Source organism: Malaclemys terrapin, chromosome 9 (assembly GCF_027887155.1).
Source record: "Malaclemys terrapin pileata isolate rMalTer1 chromosome 9, rMalTer1.hap1, whole genome shotgun sequence".
NCBI lineage: Eukaryota > Metazoa > Chordata > Testudines > Emydidae > Malaclemys > Malaclemys terrapin.
The window spans coordinates 101,032,650-101,052,797 of NC_071513.1; the positions used below are offsets into that span (position 1 = coordinate 101,032,650).

A 20,148-nucleotide genomic window follows, 5' to 3' on the forward strand; every position below is an offset into this window, starting at 1 on the left:
TGCCCGATGGCTGGAGTACCGAGCCAGTGTCACGCATGCCCTTTGTCCAGGGCTCTCCTACTCCTCCGTGTCCCCTTTTAAAAGGACAGTCGAGATGGAAACAGCAACATTATTTAATAAGCCCCCGCCCTCCCTTGCTCTGCTCAGCGCAGGCTTGTCCTGGCTAAACAGAGCATCCCCCTCTTCGCTGGCTCTCCCAGGGTCTAGCACCCAGCTTGGAAATCTACACGATGTTCAACCCCAGGCTTCCTCGCTCTGCTTAATCCCACTGCTCTCTCCTTGCTGTTTAGCCCTGCAGATGCAGGAAGGTGGCTCTCCCCTCCCCTTTAACCATCAGCCAACAGCAAATTCTTTTAGGACGGGTTTCGCAAAGTACCTGAGTCTCATCAACTCCCTTCAATGCTTCTCAAGGCTCAAGCCATGTCCACACTAGCAGGGTTTTGCTGGCGTGGCTATACCAGCATACCATGATACCACCAAAGTACCCCAATGTGGATGCAGCTTATACCGGCAAAGCTGAGTTTTTGCTGGCATAGCTTATTCCACCCCACCCCACTCCAAGTGAAACAAGCTAGACCAGTAAAAGCGCAGTTTTGCCAGAGTAGGTGTGTCTACACCAGGTACTTCTGCCGGCACAGCTTTCGGGTTGGAGATCACCCTAACATAGCTATGCTGGCAGAAGACTGTCATAGAGACATGCTCTCAGATCTAATCTTTCCCCATAAGTTGGCCCCTTCAGTCCCTTTGCTGAGTTTCTCTGAACTTCCTCTAATATTTTGCATGCATGTTGCTCCTTTTATCCAAGGACGAGAGCTGACCAGAAAATATGGGGTGTGTTTGGTTGGTGGGTTTTATTCCCCGTGGAATTTTTCAAACTTTTTTGTTGAAAAATACTTAAAAACCAAAACTGGGGGGATTTTTTGGCAACTGAACACGGAACATATTCAGCCGAAAACTGCCCCAAACCGAAAATATTCAGCCAAACCCTTTGAAAACCGAATAATTTCCAGCTGAAAACTGCCAACGTATTTCTGCGTCCCAGCAAATCATCAAGTTTTTGTCGAGGAAAACTGATCCTGCCTGGGAAAATTTGTGTTGAGTCAAAGACCCAATTTTCCAGCAAAGAAAAGCTTTGACTGAAAATGTTCAACCAGCCCTGCTGAGGAGCTCAAAACATTTTAAAGATAGGGAAACTGAGGCCTGAGGTCACGCAATGAGCTGTCTTGTCTACATTGGAAAAGGACCAGCAAACCTTTCTAGTGCAGACACAGCTTTTATACTGACCAAAAAGTGCTCGAGCTGTTGTAGCTACACAGCGAAATAAGCGCTATTGGCACAGTATTGGACCAGGAAAAGTGCTTAGCATAGACCTGGCCTTGGTAGCAGAATTTGGGTAAGAACCCAGGTCTCAGTCACTCGTAACTGGCCACCCTGGGCTAGGGTGACCAGATGTCCCGATTTTATAGGGACAGTCCTGATTTTGGGGTCTTTTTCTTATCTAGGCTCCTATTACCCCCCCTCCCCACCCCATGTCCCCGATTGTTCACATTTGCTCTCTGGTCACCCTATGCTGGGCACATACTGGGGTACTGATGGGTCCAGAAACGCACCCCATGGCTCATCAGTGCTGTGCGGAGGGGGGCTGTCACTCATCCCCCTCTTCATTCAGCCCTTTGTAAAGGAAGTTCACCTGGAGGGTGGCTCAGGAGGGCCATGCGCAGGGTGTCGGTGCTACACCCAGATCAGGGATGGTTTTAAACCTGGCGTTCGATTAAACTTAGTACCCAAAAAGCCCCATTGCTGCCGTGTGTCCTTTCAAAGCACCACACACCCCTGCTGCTGCAGCCCGCGCGGTCTCCTGGCCCCCTCAGCTGACCTTCAGTCCTTCAAGGGACAGGGCACAGGCAGGGGCGCTGGAACAATTTGTACAGCAGGGGTGCTGAGAGCCATTGAACCAAACTGTAACCCCTGCATATGATGGAAACCACTTCAAGCCAGCAGGTGTGGCCGCACCCACAGCACCCCTGGTCCTAGCACCTCTGGGCACAGCTGAATCTAACTTCGCTCTTCCCTCATTTGCACTGCATTTGCGTCTGGTGGCAGGGCGTGACATGCTTCATGAAAAAGCAACTCGCTTTTAGGGTCAGGTGCCAGGACAAAAATCCACCTGAAGTGAACCAGGAAAGTGAAGCGAACCAGGAAACCATGTTGCTAAAGCAAACAGAGGGTGCGGGCTCCCTGCAGGCGACTACCAGCACAGAGCAGACAGACTCCTGTTCCTAGGCCGTGCAGGCAGGACATGCCGCAGATGCGCTGAGATGGGCTGGCCAGGTTCATGGGGGCTGGTTTTGCTCCTGGGCTTTCTGCTGCACTCTGGGTGGATCCTGCAAGCGAACACTGCTGGTAAGGGCTAAGCTGGACTCATGTCTGTGTTACCTGTTTTATCTCAGCGGGCCAGGGGGGAAGGGGGTGGTTACGATATTGAGTAATTTGTATTGCGGTGTTCAGTGAGCACCTTAATTCTGCACATTCCAGAGGGGTTGTTTTCTGCCCTGATCTCCGATGAACCATGTTAGAGAGCTTTTTCCTTCACTTTCACACTTCCCTGGTCCTCCTTGCATGAACAGAGAGCAACAATACCCGAAGTCTGAAGGTGCAAACAATTCGATGTTTATTGGGGTAAACAGAGAGCAATACAATACCCGAAGTCCGAAGGTGCAAACAATTCGATGTTTATTGGGGTGAACTTCCAGCAAGCTTAAATCCAAGTTCCTTTTTCCTTATTTTCAAATCCCAATTTACTTCCTGTTTGCCCCTAATTTATATAGTAATATTCTCAGCTATACCTTAACCAATCATTCTACTAAAATTTACCTAACCAATCCTAACATATTGTAACATAATTAGCTAACCAATTATATTCCACCGCCTTAATTAGTTTATACCCAGCAAAATTAATTATACAGCAGACAGAAACAATCACAGAACCAGACGGAGACCATGCAAATAAACATACAAAACAATACAGAAGTGAGGATTTCACAACTACATCCACTGGTTTTTGAGTATTATGATTCCTGATGTCAGATTTGTGTCCATTAATTCTTTTGCGTAGATCATAATACTGTCTGGACCTCCAGCCTGGGCTCCTCGGCCCTTCGCTTGGGACACCCATGAGTCTGAGTCCAAAGTGTTCCCCGCCCGTCCCCGTCTAGTAGCATCCATCACAGTCCTGTTCTCACAGACACCCGCACCCAGAAATCCTCCGACTTCTGCCCAGCCCCGCGGAGCCTCCTGGGGCCTGGAGAGTGACAGAAACCAAGCGTTATGACCTCTGGTGTTGGTGTAAATTTCACCCCCCCACGCACATACACTCACGTCTCCTGTTGTTTTTATTCACTCAGCTTCTCCAGCGACGGAGGTGATTGTAAATACTGCGACCGCCACCCCACCCCCGACAGCTGCCCCAAGTCCGGCGATGCCGGGCACCACCTCTGCAGCGCACGCCCCAGCCGAGCCAACTGGAATCACAGATACAGCCACTACTGCAGAGACAGTCGTGTTTCTAACTCGTCTTGTGACCAACAGCCCAGATGAGACACAGCAAACAGTGGGCACCATTATCGTAGTGGAAACACTCACACCTGGCCATGCCGGAGGTGAGCCCACCCAGGCCTCAGTTTCCCTTCTAGGCATGAGCCCAGCTACGGCCTCTGCAACAGCCGTCAGCACTCCACTAGAAGAGACAGTCGGTGTTTCTGGTCAAGCAGCTCCCACCACAAATGCAGCAAGTTCCACCCCCGTGGAAGACATGCCTACAGCTGTCTTCTCGACCCTGGCCCCAGAGGAGACCTGGAGTACGGTGGGCTCCTTCAGTACAGCAGAGCCATCCAGAGGTGTCCACATGACGACCGAGCTAGCTGACAGTACAGCAGCCACGCATGCCACTGTCACGAGACGCCCTGCAGAGACTGAAACGACGGTGATCAGCATTGTACCAGCAGACGCTGCGACAGCCACCTCTGTCAGCACCACCCCACCCAGTGCCATAGCAACCTCTGCAACACCCACGGAAACAAGTACCGCAGCAGAGACCACCAGGCCTGCCTCTGTGCCAACTACCCCCAGTGCCACCATGACGAGAGCAGTACAAACATTCACCACTGTCTTTTTCTCCTCTATCCCAGCTGAGCCCTCAACGGCAGAAACCACCGGCACGGCTGCAGCAAAACAGACACTGGCAACTGCCTCTGACCCCTCTTTCGTAGTCAGAACCGTAACAGAATGGGAGACAATTCTGGTAGAGGTAGCGACAGCATCCGGCAAAACTGAAACTACAGTGAGCATCACAACAGCAGCGGGGAGCACGATGGCACAGCCTGACCCCAGTGTCTGTAAGTACCATGCAAGAGCCAACCCTCTATGCCTGCCTTAGGGTGTTAGCCTGGTGCTGGGTGCTCGGACATCTTAGCTTACCTTACCGCCTCTGTTACACTTGAAGGGGGAGGGCCTTTATATGGAGATGCCCAGGCAAAGATGCCCAGAAGGGCCCCAAGAGTCCAACCCATAAGTCAGGCGTTGTTGGTTCTTAAAACAATAGGTCAGTTCGTGGGTCGGGCAGTGCCGGTCAGTGACCCGGGTGGCTTCTTTCGCCTCGTGGGTGCCCTCTTGTGCTCTAAAAATCTAAGCCTGACTTGAGTTCATGAGACAACCCCATGCACAAAGCTGGGCTCCAGATCCGAGCTTCCCCCAGGTTTGGGTGTGTCCAGGTCTGAGTTTCTGGTTGTTAATCACGCTCCCGGGTTCAGTCCCCTGCGTTGCTTGGCACAGGAAGGGATCAGTTTGCAGAGCAGCTGGTAAGAACGTGTGTTGGAGGGGGCGAGGGGCGGTTACTCGGGGTGTTGAAGTTCATATGAGTTCTGCAGGCCACGCTCTGCTAGAGAACGGCACCCCCGGGGGGGACCTGAATTCCTCTGCACCCCGGGAGTTTGGGGCTAGCTGGTCTGACGGGGAATATGGGACACTTTGCTTTACAATGTGGAATTAAACTGCCCTCTGGCGGCTGCACTCACCGACGCTAGCAGCCTGGTGCTGACTGAGAAAGACGTCCCCTTTTGCTCGGGAGGCAGAGGAGAATTCTGCAAATCCTAGGATGGTCCTTCTAGGAATGCAGAGATTCCCAAAGGGGCAGGCTGTGTCCTCCCCTCTTTACCCAGAGGCCAGCCCTGTGTTTCTCCGCAGCCAGCACAATGGGTTTCCCCACCAAAACAGCCTCGGAAGTGAATTGAGTCCCTGTCACCAGGGTCTAAATGACTGAGGACTAGTCCTGGCTGGGAACACAGGTGCTGATCCTAAAAATGCAGCATCGAAAATAGCTCCTCCAAGTACAATGTCACTCAGCGGCCGCCCGCACGGCTACGACCAGCCAGAGGCGGAAGTCTCCTGGGCAGCGCTTTGCCGTTCTTTGCTGGCTGCCCGGTGCCAGTGCCTAGCGCTGGCTCGGTGGCGTGAGGTGCCTGAGGGGGAGGAAGTATCAGGAAGGCGAGTTCGGGGAAGTTAGGAGGTGACAGCAACAAAGCAGACACAACGCTGACGACTTAGCGGTGGCTGTGTGAGCTCCAGAAATGTTCTGGGCTCTCCTGAGAGGGGATCTGCCCAGCTACCAGCAATGAGCGGGAAGGCTGGGGCCTGGCGCCCCCCAAATGCCAGAGCATGGGGAATTTGGGCACCTGAGATAGCCTGGAACCCACCCCAGAGGTGGTGAGGTCGCTGGGCCATGTGGGAAAAGCAGCAGGCCGGGCCGATCATTGGCCATCTGGGGAACTTCCCAAGGCCGAGAGGTTTGCAGCCTGTCAGTCTCTCTGCAAACCCTGTGTTCTGCTGGATGAGGACAATAAAAGGGAGCGTGCGCGGGCTGCCGTGCTCACTGCCGAGGTGATTTCCGTCATTACTGGGAGAGCGAGAACCTTGCGCCGTTGACTGTTCGTATCTCTTTACAGCGACGGGGAGCACAGGAACAGACCCTGCAGCTCCAGCGCTCTCCACCACAGACCCTGCCACCCCAGCGCCCAGTGAGACCCCAGCTGTACCGGCCACCATGACAGCAGCCACGGCCACTGGAGCAGCCGCTGTCACAAGCCAGCACGTTCCAAGCACAGCCACCGAAGCCACCACCCCCACAGCAGAGGCCAGCCCAGCAGCCCCACCTATAGTGCAATCCACACCAAATGCAACCCCAGCGTTACTGACCACCACCTCGGCAGCAGAGACCACCAGAGCCACTCCTGACATCACCCCACCCCATGGAACCACAAAGACAGCGACCCCGACCACAGCAACCCAGGCTGTCCCCACGCCAGCTGACACGACACCCATGGCAACTCTGACCAGCGCAGGAGAAACCACCGCAGCAGCTCCAACAACCACCGCACACCTGGAGACTGCTGCAGGAAGAGAGACACTCACAACAGCCTCTGTTGTCGCCATGCCAAACACAACCACAACTCAAGGGGCTGTCCCCACAGCGACAGAAACCAGCCCTTCAGTGCTTGTCACCCTCTCCCCACCGATGGTGACTACCATGGCTGTTCAGACCACCGCACCAACGTCTGTCACTGCGTCCCCAATGGAAACAGCATCAACAGTGGGCTCCAGCACAGAAACCACCCCAGTGGCCAACAGCCCCACTGATGTGTCGAGTACTGCAACAAGCGAGAGCACAGCCCCAGCTCCTCGCACCACAGCAGCAGAAAGGGGAACTTCAACGGGCACCATGACAGAGACACTCGTCACCAGCACAACAGCTAATACCACAACCGCCGTCAGGACCGCTGCAGCAACAGAGGTTCCCCAAACACTCCGTACTACCACGGTCCCAGCTGGAAACACGACGGTTACATTCCCAGGTACAGCTAGCCCCACTGTGGCTGCACCGAGCACTCCAGCAACTCAGAACTTCAGTGCAGCTCCAAGTAAGTGCTACAGCTTCCGCATGTGTAAGGGAGGTGCTGTGCCAAGATTCATGGCCAGCCGTCTGGGAGAGGGATGCAGGGTTGGAGCAAGAGGGCAGCGGTGGGACTGGGCCGGGAGGGCACCGGGATTGAAGTAATTAGTATTTGAATATGGGTTTCATTGGAACATGGCGTGGCTAAGTCTACACAGGAAAGACCCAATAGCGTCAGCACCACATCAGGTACTAATGCAGTCCTGCGCAGTGGGAGACCAGGCATTGCAAATGGGTCACACAAACAGCCGCCTTCGGCCCGAGGTTGGGCCCTGAGTGCCTGGAATGCGGCACTCAGGGTTTGGCAGAAATACCAGCTTCCCCGTGTCCAGGGGCGTCAGGGGTGGCTGGGCTTTCCTGAGCTGAAATAGCAGCATGGGTTTGTGCTTGCCCCTTGGAACCGACCGGATGGAATACGGGTTTCTCCGGAGCCAGCACCAATGGGATTCTGTTTTTCAAACAGCTGCACAAGCCATTTCAAGCCCTGGCCCCAGGCTCACAGCTGGGCGCGGAGCTCGTCCCACCAGCCAATAGCACCACACTACAACTTCACGCCTGTCGCCCACCACCCCTGCTCCTGCTGCTAGCACAACAAAGGGCCTTCAGTATGGAATCAGTGTAAATATTCCCCTGTATTCCCGCAGGATGAAATTCATCCTGGGCAGAAGGGCCGTGACACAGCCTAGGGCTTAGTGGGCTTTATGTGGTTCAGGAGCCCTGTGCCAGTCCTCTGCAGAGGAACGAATTTCACCCTCCTCGCCTTGTCCAGTGGAGCTGAGGTAGCTTGGTGCCACTGGTGCGGGAAGAGGCACAGAAGGTATCTGGAGTGTTTGCCTGGGCACCTGATTTCCGAAAAGCTGGCCTGCTGCGAAAAAGCAAACCAAGCATTGGAAATGTAACCACTCCAGGGCCTTGTTAGCCACCAATAAACAAGGGGGGCACATTCATGTGCTAGGTGAGGGCTTGGGCGAATCCAAACAAGGACATGATGTGCTGTGGATAAATGGTTCTAGGCCGAGAATGGCAGTGTGTGTGAAATGGGAACCCAGCGGCATGGGGAATGATGTCGGAGAGGCGAGGGGGGATCTGGGAATTAATTTATGTTCTGAAAAATCATCATCATACAAGTTCCAATGAATAAAAACTTCCCTATAGTATATAGCAAGATGGATGCGTGTACCCCCATCTGGGCATGGGTTCTTTGTACAGAATTTTGTCAATTTTAATGACCTTTATTATTTGATTACTAATATGGTTTGAGAGATGGAAGGTGTGTGTAACATTCCTCCACCACCAGTCATCAGCAAGGTTTGAACTCTGAACTGTCCACAACAGAACACAAACCTTGTCCACTTGAGTTAAAGGAATAACTCCATTAGCTGGCAGCAGTAGTAGGTTGTTATCCTCTAGGTGACCCAGCCACTGGGGGAGGAGGGGTGGCACACCACCGACTTTACAAGTGTGCTACATTTCAGCAATGGTTTATTACATTCTATCACAGATTATAACCCTGAAAAACATATTGTCTATATAGGTTTGTCTACTCATGAAAATGAGTGCAGAATAAACTAGGGTGAAAATTTAAAGCAGGTTAACTATTCCTGAATAATTCCCTGTGTGGACGCTCTTATTCCAGAATCAGAGTGTCTTATTCCCAAGTAGCTTAATCCACTTGCAAAGAAGGCATTATTATTCTGGAATAAGAGCATCCACACATGGAGTTAAGCAGGAATAACTGCATGTAGACAAGCTCTATTGCGGAGAGGGGAAATTCACAGAGGGAGTGTGATGGGTTTGGTCACAGAGACCCCTTTGGGACAGTCACCTGACGTGCTGAATTTACCTCTGAGCCCGTTTTCCCTGCCAGCGTGGGACTCCAGAACCCTGCCTTGTTAAGCCAGACACGCTAGCCTGCTGCAACCCAGACCCAGGGTCTGGTCCATGCCCCCAAAGCTGCAGACTTTAACCAAAAACTACTCAGCAGGTCACCTATCTCCAGCACCCAGACACCCAGTTCCCAATGGGATCCAAACCCCAAATAAATCCGTTTTACTCTGTATAAAGCTTATACAGGGTAAACTCATAAATTATCCGCAGTTTATAACACTGATAGAGAGATATGCACAGCTGTTTGCTCACCCAGGTATTAATTACTTACTCTGGGTTTACTAATAAACAAAAGTGATTTTATTAAGTATAACAAGTGATTTCCAGTAATAACAGACAGAACAAAGTAAGTTACCAAGAAAAAATAAAACAAAACACGCAAGTCTAAGCCTAATACATTAAGAAACTGTTTACAGGTAAAATCTCACCCTTAGAGATGTTCCGATAAGCTTCTTTCACAGACTAGGCTCCTTCCTAGTCTGGGCCCAATCCTTTCCCCTGGTACAGTCCTTGTTAGTTCCAGTTCAGGTGTTTTCTCATGACTGGCAGCCTCCTTTGTTCTGCTCCACCCCCTTTTATAGATTTGGCACAAGGTGGGAATCTTTTGTCTCTCTAGATCCCCACCCCTCCTTCTAAATGGAAAAGCACCAGGTCTAAGAGGGATTCCACCATTCTTCCTGGGCTGTCTTACATGAACACAGGAAGGTTTGCAAGCAAACCATCATCAGTGTCCCACACTTTGCATAGTTACAATAGGACCTCAGAGTTATACTTTATATTGCTAGTTTCAGATACAAGAATGATACATTTATACAAATCGGATGATCACTCAATAGATTATAAGCTTTGGAATGATACCTTACAAGAGACCTTTTGCATAAAGCATCTTCCAGTTACATCATTTTTACAGTCACAAGCATATTTCCATAAAACATTATGGAGTGCAGCGTCACAGGGAGGGGGAGGTATCAGGTGCCGAGGAGGAAATGGAAGGTTTATGCTGGTTCTTTCCTCAGACATAGGACCTATAGAAGAAGTAAAATGTTTGGTTTTTTGGAGCTGGGCTCCCCCCTTGCAACCAGCACAGTATCTGCACGCCGCTGCAGACAGCACTGACGGCAACTTTCTTTTAAACAGCCACGGAACCCGCTGCTAGGCCTAACTCCACAGCCTGGCCCGGGATCCCAGATGTCACGACAGAAGAGCAGACAACAGCGGTGCCCAGCTGCCACCCTCCAGCTGCCAACGCAAGTAAGGGTTGTAACTGCTTGGGGCAAATCCTCATCCGAGTGGCCAGGCTGTGTGCTGGCAACCGAGGGAAAGGGGTCCTCTTGCCAGGCCACGCTATGGCACCTGCTGCATCCCCGGAGCCTCTGCCCTTGAACGGCTCGTGGATCTGGGTAGTCACAGGCCCACCAGCCCTGCCCCCGGCTGATTCCTCTCCTCCCCAGCTACGGGGGATCTGGCAGCGAGGGTTTCAGCCCAGATAAGCCCGACTTTCCACAGGTGCCTTTGTGGTTTGTAGTTTTTAATCCCCCTCCCCCAGATCAGCTGTGCCATAAATTCAGAGAACTTGTCTCTTGCTTTCTATGCACAAAGGGGGTCTGTTCTCCAGCCGGGGTCTCCGGGGATTCCTGGCAAAGGACCATGGACCAGGGCATGAGCTGAATGTCCAGTTGCCGTTCTGGCCTGTCTCTGGGGAGCCGGAAGGGCGTTCCGGTACAATCGCTTACAAGGGATTGGTCTAGGAGACCCCGGAGTCCTCACCCGCTGCCACAGGCGCGACACACAGAGCCTGTGAATCGAGGGCAGAGCTGGCCCCAAGGGTTGGTTTAGGGATTAGAAATGAGAGGAAGGGTGGTCTTGTGATAAGGCATCGGGCTGGCTTCAATTCCCGGCTTTGCTGCAGACGCCCTGTGTTCCCTTGGGCGAGCGCCGCAGGGTCTGTCTACACTGCAGTTAGACACCCGTGGCCGGCCCGGGCCAGCTGACTCGGGCTAAGGGGTGGTTCATTGCGGTGGAGACATTCGGGCTCCGGCTGGAGCCCAGGCTCTAGGACCCCATGAGGTGGGAGGGTCCCAGAGCTCGGGCTGCAGCCCAAACCTGTCTACACTGCAGTTAAACAGCCCCTTAGCCTGAGCCCCACGAGACCCAGTCAGCTGGCACAGTGCAGACGTACCCTGAGTCTCTCTGTGCCTCAGTTCCCCATCTGTACAATGCTCTTGTCTATTTAGATTTGGGGCAGGCTCGTTCTCGTCCAATAAGTATGTACAGCACCTAGCGCCATGGGGCTCTGATCTTGGTGGGGGCGTCTAGATGCTACTGGAACGGAAATGATTGGTAACCTAATAATAATTTGCTCTCTCCATTCCTAGCTGGTGCTCGCCTCTTCCTATCGCTGGGACTGACCACTCGCCTGAACATCAGCGAGCCCCAGGTCAGGGGTATGGTTTTGTCTAAGGTGAGCTTGGTGAAATCTGACAGCTCTCCCATAGACTGTCAACGCAGACCGCCAAGGGGATTGCCTTTCAAAGCAACGGTTGAATCGTTGGGGCTGAATAGCCACTAGCACTGTAAAAAGATGCAGACCATGGTCCAGAGGAGAATTAAGGGTTCCTGGGATCCTGGGCCAGAGCAAGTGGGGGGCCCCTCCCCACCCCTTCTGCCTGAAGCCCCCCCCCACAGCCCCACCCCTTTCTGCCCCTTCCCCGGGGTCCACCCTTGTTCCACCCAGGGTCCCCCCCACTCTGCCTCTCCCCACCGCAGCCCCGCAACCCCTTTTGCTCCTTTCTCCCCCCCCCCCACTGCAGCCCCGAGACCGTAGAAGCTCTGTCCCAGTGGGGAGTGAGAGCTCCTCCAGCCCTGGGGTCGCAGCGGGGCTCCGGGTGCTGAGGCTTCCCCACCCCCCGCACTTTCGTGGGGGACCAGGGTCAGGGCACTGGGGCTTCTCCCGCCCACCCAGCACTTCTGCCAGAGAGTGGGGTCGGGTGCAGGGGCTTTCTCTGCCGCCCCGCGGCTTCTGCCGGGGAAGGGGTTGGGGTACGCTGGGTGTGGGGCGGCTTCCCTCGTCCCACGGCTTCTGCCAGGGACAGGATCGAAGGCCGCTGGGGGGGATTTCCCCGCCCCTCCTGCCCGGCGCTGCTGCCGCAGAGCGGGTTGGGACGTGGGGGCACTGTTTTAGCGCTATCCTCATGCTATGTGGGTTTCATCCCTGTGCTTTTCCCCACAGCTTGAGCAAGACCTAAAAATGAAGTTCCCATGCACCGGGTTCACCATCCTCTGGAAAGGAGAGGGAGAAAAGTGAGCAGCGATTCCGCTGGCCCCCAAGGAACCGATGGCTTCGTGTCTGGGTGCCACGGTGAGCGGGACAAGGGCCACGACACAAAAGGGGACCACGCGGCTGCTGCTACCTGTGCTCATCAACTCCAGAGTGGAAACCCCACCTGGAGGATACAGGTTTAACCCCAGAGAAGAAATCTCTCTTCTGCATGCTGAGACCTCAGGCTTTCTTCTGCCATAACCCTCCTGGACTCAATTTCACAGAATCACAGACTATCAGGGTTGGAAGGGACCTCAGGAGGTATCTAGTCCCACCCTCTGCTCAAAGCAGGACCAATCCCCAGACAGATTTTTGCCCCAGATCCCTAAATGGCCCCCTCAAGGATTAAACTCCCAACCCTGAGTTGAGCAGGCCAACGCTCAAACCACTGAGCTATCCCTCCCCCCAAGGCCAGACCCCTTGGGCGATTCCATAGACAGTAAGAATTCAGAAAAGGGGTGAATGCCCTTTAAAGGTCCCAATGAAGATGAAAAATGTCAGGTCTGGTGATTTCCCCTCTTCCTGTATGAAAGGAGCCAATGATTTGAATTGCAAGCTCTTGGAACTCTCTCTTACTAGATATATGTACATCCTAGCACTGTATCTCAGTCACAGCCACTAGGCCTTGCTGTCAGATAATCAATAATATTGGGCTCTTGTGGGGGAGCAGCGAGTGGGGGCTCTGACTGCCGCTGTAGTACTGTCTGTCCAGGTGCAGGCAGATCCTGCGTGCCCAGTATTGAAGGGATTGTTTTTTCCAATTTTGCAGGATCCTTCGCTGGATTTTTCCAGTCCCAGCTAAGCAGTTTGTCCCCCTCCCTGAGGCAAATGAAACTAGTAATTCATTAACTGGTTAATCAGCCAGATAAATCACACTGAAACAATGAGTAGTTAGAGCAATTTTTTAAACACTCCCCTTGTTTTAAAAACTCCAGAATTTGGGGAATTTCAAGACCAAATCAAATAATAATTTTGGTTTTTATTTAATCCCTGGCCTAGCACTGGATTCAGACTGGAGATAGGGTGTAACATTTTTTAACTGTGAGAGTAATTAACCACTGGAACGATTTACCCAGGGTCACGGTGGAGTCTCCATCACTGGCCATTTTAAAATCACAATTGGATGTTTCTCTACAATATCTGCTCCCGGAGTTATCTGAGGGACGTTCTGTGGCTTGTGTTACGCAGGAGGTCAGACTAGCTGGGTTTCTCTTCCAACCTCCAAGCCCAGGGAGCAAAGCTGCTGGTTCTGATTCTCTCCCACATCATGCTGCATATAGAAAACACAGAAGACCCCCCTTATGTAAACTGAGGCAGAACCTGTGTTCCCAGCCAGGAGCCTGGCTACTGCCCTCTCAGGGACTAGGACTGCTTGCCTGTGTTGTTTGCACTCTCTTTACCTCCACCATACTTTTAAAGGTAAACAGCTCCAATATGTGGGCTGGCCCTAAGCAGTAGGTTTTCCAGGGCCCTGTGCTAAAGTAACACATAGAATCATAGAATCGTAGGGCTGGAAGGGACCTCGAGAGGTCGTCTAGTCCAGTCCTCTGCACTCAGGGCAGGACTAAGTATTATCTAGACCATCCCTGACAGGTGTTTGTCCAACCTGCTCTTAAAAATCTCCAGTGATGGAGATTTCACAACCTCCCTAGGCAATTTATTCCAGTGCTTAACCACCCTGACAGGAAGTTTTTCCTAATGTCCAATCTAAACCTCCCTTGCTGCAATTTAAGCCCATTGCTTCTTGTCCCTCCTTTTCCCCCCCCCTTTTTTAACACCCCTTTATGTACTTGAAAACTGTCCCTCTCAGTCTTCTCTTCGCCAGACTAAACAAACCCAATTTTTTCAATCTTCCCTCATAGGTCATGTTTTCTAGGCCTTTAATCATTTTCGTTGCTCTTCTCTGGACTTTCTCCAATTTGTCCACATCCTTCCTGAAATATGGTGCCCAGAACTGGACACAATACTCCAGTTGAGGCCTAATCACCGCGAAGTACAGTGGAAGAATTACTTCTCGTGTCTTGCTTACAACACACCAGCTAATACATCCCAGAATGATGTTTGCTTTTTTTGCAACAGTGTTACACTGTTGACTCATATTTACCTTGTGATCAACTACAACCCCAAGATCCCTTTCCGCAGTACTCCTTCCTAGGCAGTCATTTCCCATTTTGTATGTGTGCAACTGATTGTCCCTTCCTAAGGGGAGTACTTTGCATTTTTCCTTATTGAATTTCATCCATTCATTCACGTGGGGCTCTATCCACGTTCCATCCCATTAACACCTTCATCTTCCACTTCTCTGTGCTCACAGCACCCTCCCTGGGTGCAGGGGACCTCAGGCTGTGGAACGAATGGAGGCTGTGGTTGGGTGTCTGTGTTCTCCTTTGGGTGTAGGCCAGCTTAAGAAGAGGATTGCCAATTTGCCTAGAATCAGATGCAGCAGAGTAGAAATAAACAAAAAGTTTATTTGTAGGGCTATCGATTAATCGCAGCTAACTCACGCTATTAACTCCAAAAAATTAATCGCAATTAATTGCAGTTTTAATTGCACTGTTAAACAATAGAATACTACCAATTGAAATTTATTAAATATTTGGGATGTTTTTCTACATTTTCATATATATTGTATTCTGTGTTGCAATTGAAATCGAAGTGCATATTATTTTTGATTACAAATATTTGCACTGTAAAAATGATAAAAGAAATAGTATTTTTCAGTTCACCTCATACAAGTACTGTAACGCACTCGCTTTGTTGTGAAATTGCAACTTACAAATGTAGATTTTTTTTGTGACATAACTGCATTCAAAAACAAAATAATGTAAAACTTTAGTGTCTACAAGTCCACTCAGTCCTACTTCTTGTTCAGCAAATTAAGACAAACACGTTTGTTTACATTTACAGGAGATAATGCTGCCCGCTTCCTATTTACAATGTTACCAGAAAGTGAGAACAGGTGTTTGCCTGGCCTTTTTGTAGCCGGCATTGCAAGGTATTTACGTGCCAGATATGCTAAACATTCGTATGCCCCTTTATGCTTTGGCCACCATTCCAGAGGACATGATTCCATGCTGATGACACTCGTTAAAAAAATAATGCGTTAATTAAATTTGTGACTGAACTCCTTGGGGGAGAATTGTATGTCCCCTGCTCTGTTTTTCCCGCATTCTGCATATATTTCATGTTATAGCAGTCTCAGATGATGACCCGGCACATGTTGTTCATTTTAAGAACACTTTCACTGCAGATTTCACAAAACGCAAAGAAGGTACCACTGTGAGATTTCTAAAGATAGCTACAGCACTTGACCCAAGGTTTAAGAATCTGAAGTGCCTTCTAAAATCTGAAAGGGACAAGGTGTGGAGCATGCTTTCAGAAGTCTTAAAGAGCTACTCTGACGCGGAAAGTACAGAACCCAAACCACCAAAAAAGAAAATCAAACTTCTGCTGGTGACTTCTGATTCAGATGATGAAAATGAACATGCGTCAGTCCATGCTGCTTTGGACTGTTATCGAGCAGAACCCATCATCAGCATGGATGCATGTCCCCTGGAATGGTGGTTGAAGCATGAAGAGACATATGAATCTTTAGCACATCTGGCATGTAAATATCTTGTGATGCCGGCTACAACAGTGCCATGAGAACGCCTGTTCTCACTTTCAGGTGACATTGTAAACAAGAAGCAGGCAGCATTATCTCCCGCAAATGTAAACAAACTTGTTTGAGCGATTGGCTGAACAAGAAGTAGGACTGAGTGGACTTCCAGGCTCTAAAATTTTACATTGTTTTATTTTTCAATGCAGTTTTTATTTAAATAAATGGTTTTCTATTATTGTTTAACAGTGCGATTAATCGCAATTAATTTTTTTAAATTGCCGGACAGCCCTAATTATTTGATAGAAGAATAAGGGTCAAAGGCGAAACAGTGAGGAAAAGCAAACGCAGACAAGTCACACAGAAACCAAACATAGATGCAAGCTCTGGCTTTACACTTCTATGTTAGCTACATTGTGTTTTCTACTACAAGTTATCCATTGCCTCTGAACAGTTTCCCCAGCATGCCCCGGACCTAGAAGCGATCCAGTGTTTCGCGGACAGTGCCCCGCTTACACACTGGCCCTCGGTTTCTGGATAAACCTGGGTACAATAAACAGACCCAAGCCTGTTTTTTTCAATAAACTGATCTCCTAATGCCCATCCAATTCAGATCATTACAAGCTTTCGTAACAGACGTTACTAGATATATATTTATACACAACAACACTGTATGCAACCAGTTGATTCAATTGCTTATTCTTTTGAGACCCGCTGTTCTCTCCTGGGGGTGTCTGATTGTTACCAGAGGGCTCCTTTGAGCTCTCCTCATTCTCGGCAGCACGGAGCTGGGCAGTGGAGGAGCTGGCCACTGGCGTAGGGAACCAGTAGGTTCTCTTAGCAGCCAGCGATTTCTGGAGTTCTCTGCTGTTGAGTCTCTAAGCGATCAGAAAGGTTGCAAACAGGGTCCTGGTGCGGGGCTTATCTTAGGGCTACGTGACCTAATTCTGAAGCTCTGCCTACGCTTGGAACATCTCCAGGAAATTAATCCTCCCACACAATGTCCCACTGGACTGATTTCGATAGCTGCTGAATCCATAACTTTGGACCCCAGGTCATGGCACAGGTCCAAGATCAGTATAATCAAGCCAACCTGCGTCACAAAGGAAGGAAGGGGAAGATTCCAAGGGCTTGCTCTGGTGCTGGACCCAGAAGGTGACCACTCCCTCGGTGTACCAGCGGCTCCTGGGCACTCAGAGATGCTGAGCAGAGAGAGGAGATGGTTCAGTTTTCTAGTGGCCCTTGTGCCCCTAGGCAAGGACCCTCCAAAGGTGGCGGTAAGGGTCCTGCTGCGCTCAGCATTGCCAGGATGTGGAGTGCCTCCATAGCAGCCACGGGATAGGAGCTACTCACCAGTCAGCAAAATGGGCGCATTCCCCACAGCTGCGGCATTGCGTTCCCCTGGCAACAGTGGCCCTGCTCTGAACCTGCCTCCCATGGCCCTATCACCACAGCAGCCGAGTAACCTGCCCTAGTGCCACGAACCGGGGTGTGGACAGTCAGCCCTACTGGTCGGAGCAGTGGGGATCAGTGCCAGGAAGAGAGCCTAGGTCAGAGCCTGGGTCAGGGAGCAGGAATCGGAGCTGGGACCAGGCAAGGGAGCAGGGTGGGAGCGGGCCTGGGAACAAGGCAGGTACAGGAGCAATCACAGCTGCAGGAATTAGCATTTGAGCAGCCACTGACTAACGCTGCTGCTGGGCATAAGGGCTGGCCTGGTGACGCCGCTCAGCAAATCGGGGTGGCTCCGGGCAGTCAGGATGTGCCGCCGCAGGTCAACTAGCCGGTCCCAGGCTCAGCTGCAAGCCACAGTTCCTGACAGCTGCCCTGGGAAGGGATATACGGGCCATGCGGCTAGCTGCAGCTCTGCGTCCTCACATCCCCAGACCTCGCCGCTTGAGAAAAGCACCGTGCTCCCGACCCCGCCAAATCCCCCTGACAGCAGCTGTCTCTGGCCTTTTGCAGCAGCACCAGCATGCCTGGCTCCATTCACAGGAGTGTGCTGCTCACCGGAGACCTTGCCGGGAGCTCGATGTACAAGCTGCTGCTAGAGCTCAGAGGCCAGCCGGTACCTGCCAGCCCCTCGCACCGGGCTGCAGAGCTGGTTGTTGGGAATGAAGCTGACTGGGGCGAGCAAACCCTGGCTGCCTCCTGGAACTCAGGACTGTTGACCAGAGAGGAGACAGTCTCCAATCCCTGTCACTGGAGCAGGCAGATGCAGGGGATGCTTATTAAGGCCTGGAGGGGACACTGAAACCGGATCACCCCAGGCGTCCTGGGGCAATGCCGGGTCACCAGGCAGCTGCAGGAGTGGAGCTGGCGTGAAACGTCGGGCCAAGGTGCAGCTATGGTAAAGGGTCCAGGAGCAGCTGTCAGAAGTAACCCGCTAACCCTAAAGAACCAGAGCCCCCATTGGGTCACAGGGACCCGGGCAGAAGGAATCTGCAGCCGGTCCTGGGCACTGGCTGATTCACATCCAGTTCTGCTTCAGGGGATGTGCAAAGAGGCTGTTACCTCCTTTATCTGCCCTCAAACCTTGGCCTGCCGGGCACTCAGCTGGTACGGAGAAGCAATCAGGTGGTGCCAGCTGCCAGCAGCCGGCAGGGCTCACCAGGGTGTGAGTGTTCTGGCCAGGCCCCTTTCCCCTGGCCAGGCCCCCTACGCTGGTAGGTGGGAGAGAGCGACGTAGAGCCGGCCACACTGACCCTCAGTCTGGCATTGCTCTGGTCACAGATCTGCTGCTGCCTTCGCAGACCTCTACCAAGGGGATCCAAACTGCTGCTCCTAGAGCCTGCGTGGAGGCCAGCCACAGCCACTGCCCCCGTCTGGGGGTTCCTAGGCACACTCTTTGGGCGCAGACCCTTTGTCTAGCAACCTGTCCTGAGAGCTGGAACCTGCTATCCAGTTGCCTAGCCCGGGCACCAGGCTGGCTCTTCCAACTCCCCCGTACTTAAACACACCCTCTCCCAGAGCGCCACCAAGAGGTGTGATCCTTCTGGGGTACTACGGCACCCTCTCCGAAGGCAAGAAGGTGGCAGTTGTAAAGCAGATAACACACACACACACACTTTGCACAAATCTGGCACATTATTGCTCTCATTTCATCATATAAAGCACAAAAGGGCATCGATCACTTAGTAAACAACAGACCTCGTGACCACAATGCCCCTCACTAGCTCACCCTTCCCTGGGAAGTCCTTGGGGCCCAGCTGGGCTCAGGAAAGCAGGCCGGTTCACTTGCCTCATGAGTCTGCTACATGCTGGGTTGCTTCTCCCTCATGGAGACTTCTTTCCCAATGCTCCCTCTTCCCGTGTTGCTCTCTGGAGTTTGTACGCTCCCCTCGCCACACCTGGCTTCCTTTGTTCCATCTTTTGGTAGCTTTCCACTGCTCTCCTCTTCCTCTCCCATCAGAGGGGTAAAGGCTGCTCTACACTATAAAGTTAGGTCAGCTTAAAAATTTCCTGCCCGGTGTGACGCAATTAAGCCCACATAACTCCTGGTGTAGACACTGCTGGGTCGAGAGAAGGATTCTGCCATCAACCTAGCTACTGCCGCTCAGAGAGGTGGATTTATTCCGGCACTGTAGTGTCCACACTATGGTGCTGCTGCTGTGGCATTTCTAGTGTAGACGTACTCTAAGATGAAACTGGTTTTCCAAGGCTGCAGCTACTCTTTACCATACTGTTGTAACCAAAGTACTGCAATCAAACATGAAATACCTTCTGATTGTCTGCCTCTCGGGCGGGCAAAACATGGTGGAGACACATGCATGATACAGCCCATTTTGATAGAAACACTTCATGATGTCCACTAGAACTCATAAGCTGAAACAGATCCTCAAATTTGTCACACTTCTGCCCCAGGGGAAAAGTGCAGTTTCTCTCCTCCCACATGCACTCACGTAACTCAGAAGTGAGCTGGTTGGAACAATTTTCCTCACACTTAAAAAATAAAAATAATAATCAGCATTGGGCTGATGCCAAGATTGGAAAATTCCAGTCTCAAAGGAACACGAAAAATGTATGCGCTACTAAAAAGAATGGAAGCTGGAATTCGATCTTACTGGTACCAGATCTTTTTCCACCCTTCACTAACCTGTCATGATTCCAGACTGATATCAGCCTGATTGTGACATTTGTCTCTATGTCCATTCATAAGCCATTTCCCCATTATCAGCCGTGTCAGATTTCATATGCTGGTAACATGTGGCCCTTTCCTAACTTTGCAAATGGGTTTGAATTGCTCTTGGCGTTTGTTCCAAGTGAGCAGAGAGCCCTTAATGATTTGCAATCTGTGACCCCATCAGCAGTGCTAATGGAGCGGCATTGGTGGAACTAGTGTGT

General features: G+C 51.5%; 1 protein-coding gene across 1 annotated transcript; it reads left to right on the top strand.

Moving 5' to 3' along the window:
• The first annotated feature begins 2,236 nt into the window (after positions 1-2,236).
• Positions 2,237-16,410, top strand: LOC128843694 (mucin-5AC-like). Its single transcript, XM_054040732.1, has 7 exons — positions 2,237-2,403; positions 3,405-4,079; positions 4,188-4,394; positions 6,000-6,971; positions 10,028-10,141; positions 11,266-11,351; positions 12,120-16,410. The coding sequence occupies exons 1-7, from the start codon at positions 2,319-2,321 to the stop codon at positions 12,192-12,194; spliced, it is 2,214 nt and encodes a 737-aa protein (XP_053896707.1). The 5' UTR covers positions 2,237-2,318; the 3' UTR covers positions 12,195-16,410.
• The last annotated feature ends 3,738 nt before the right edge of the window (positions 16,411-20,148 follow it).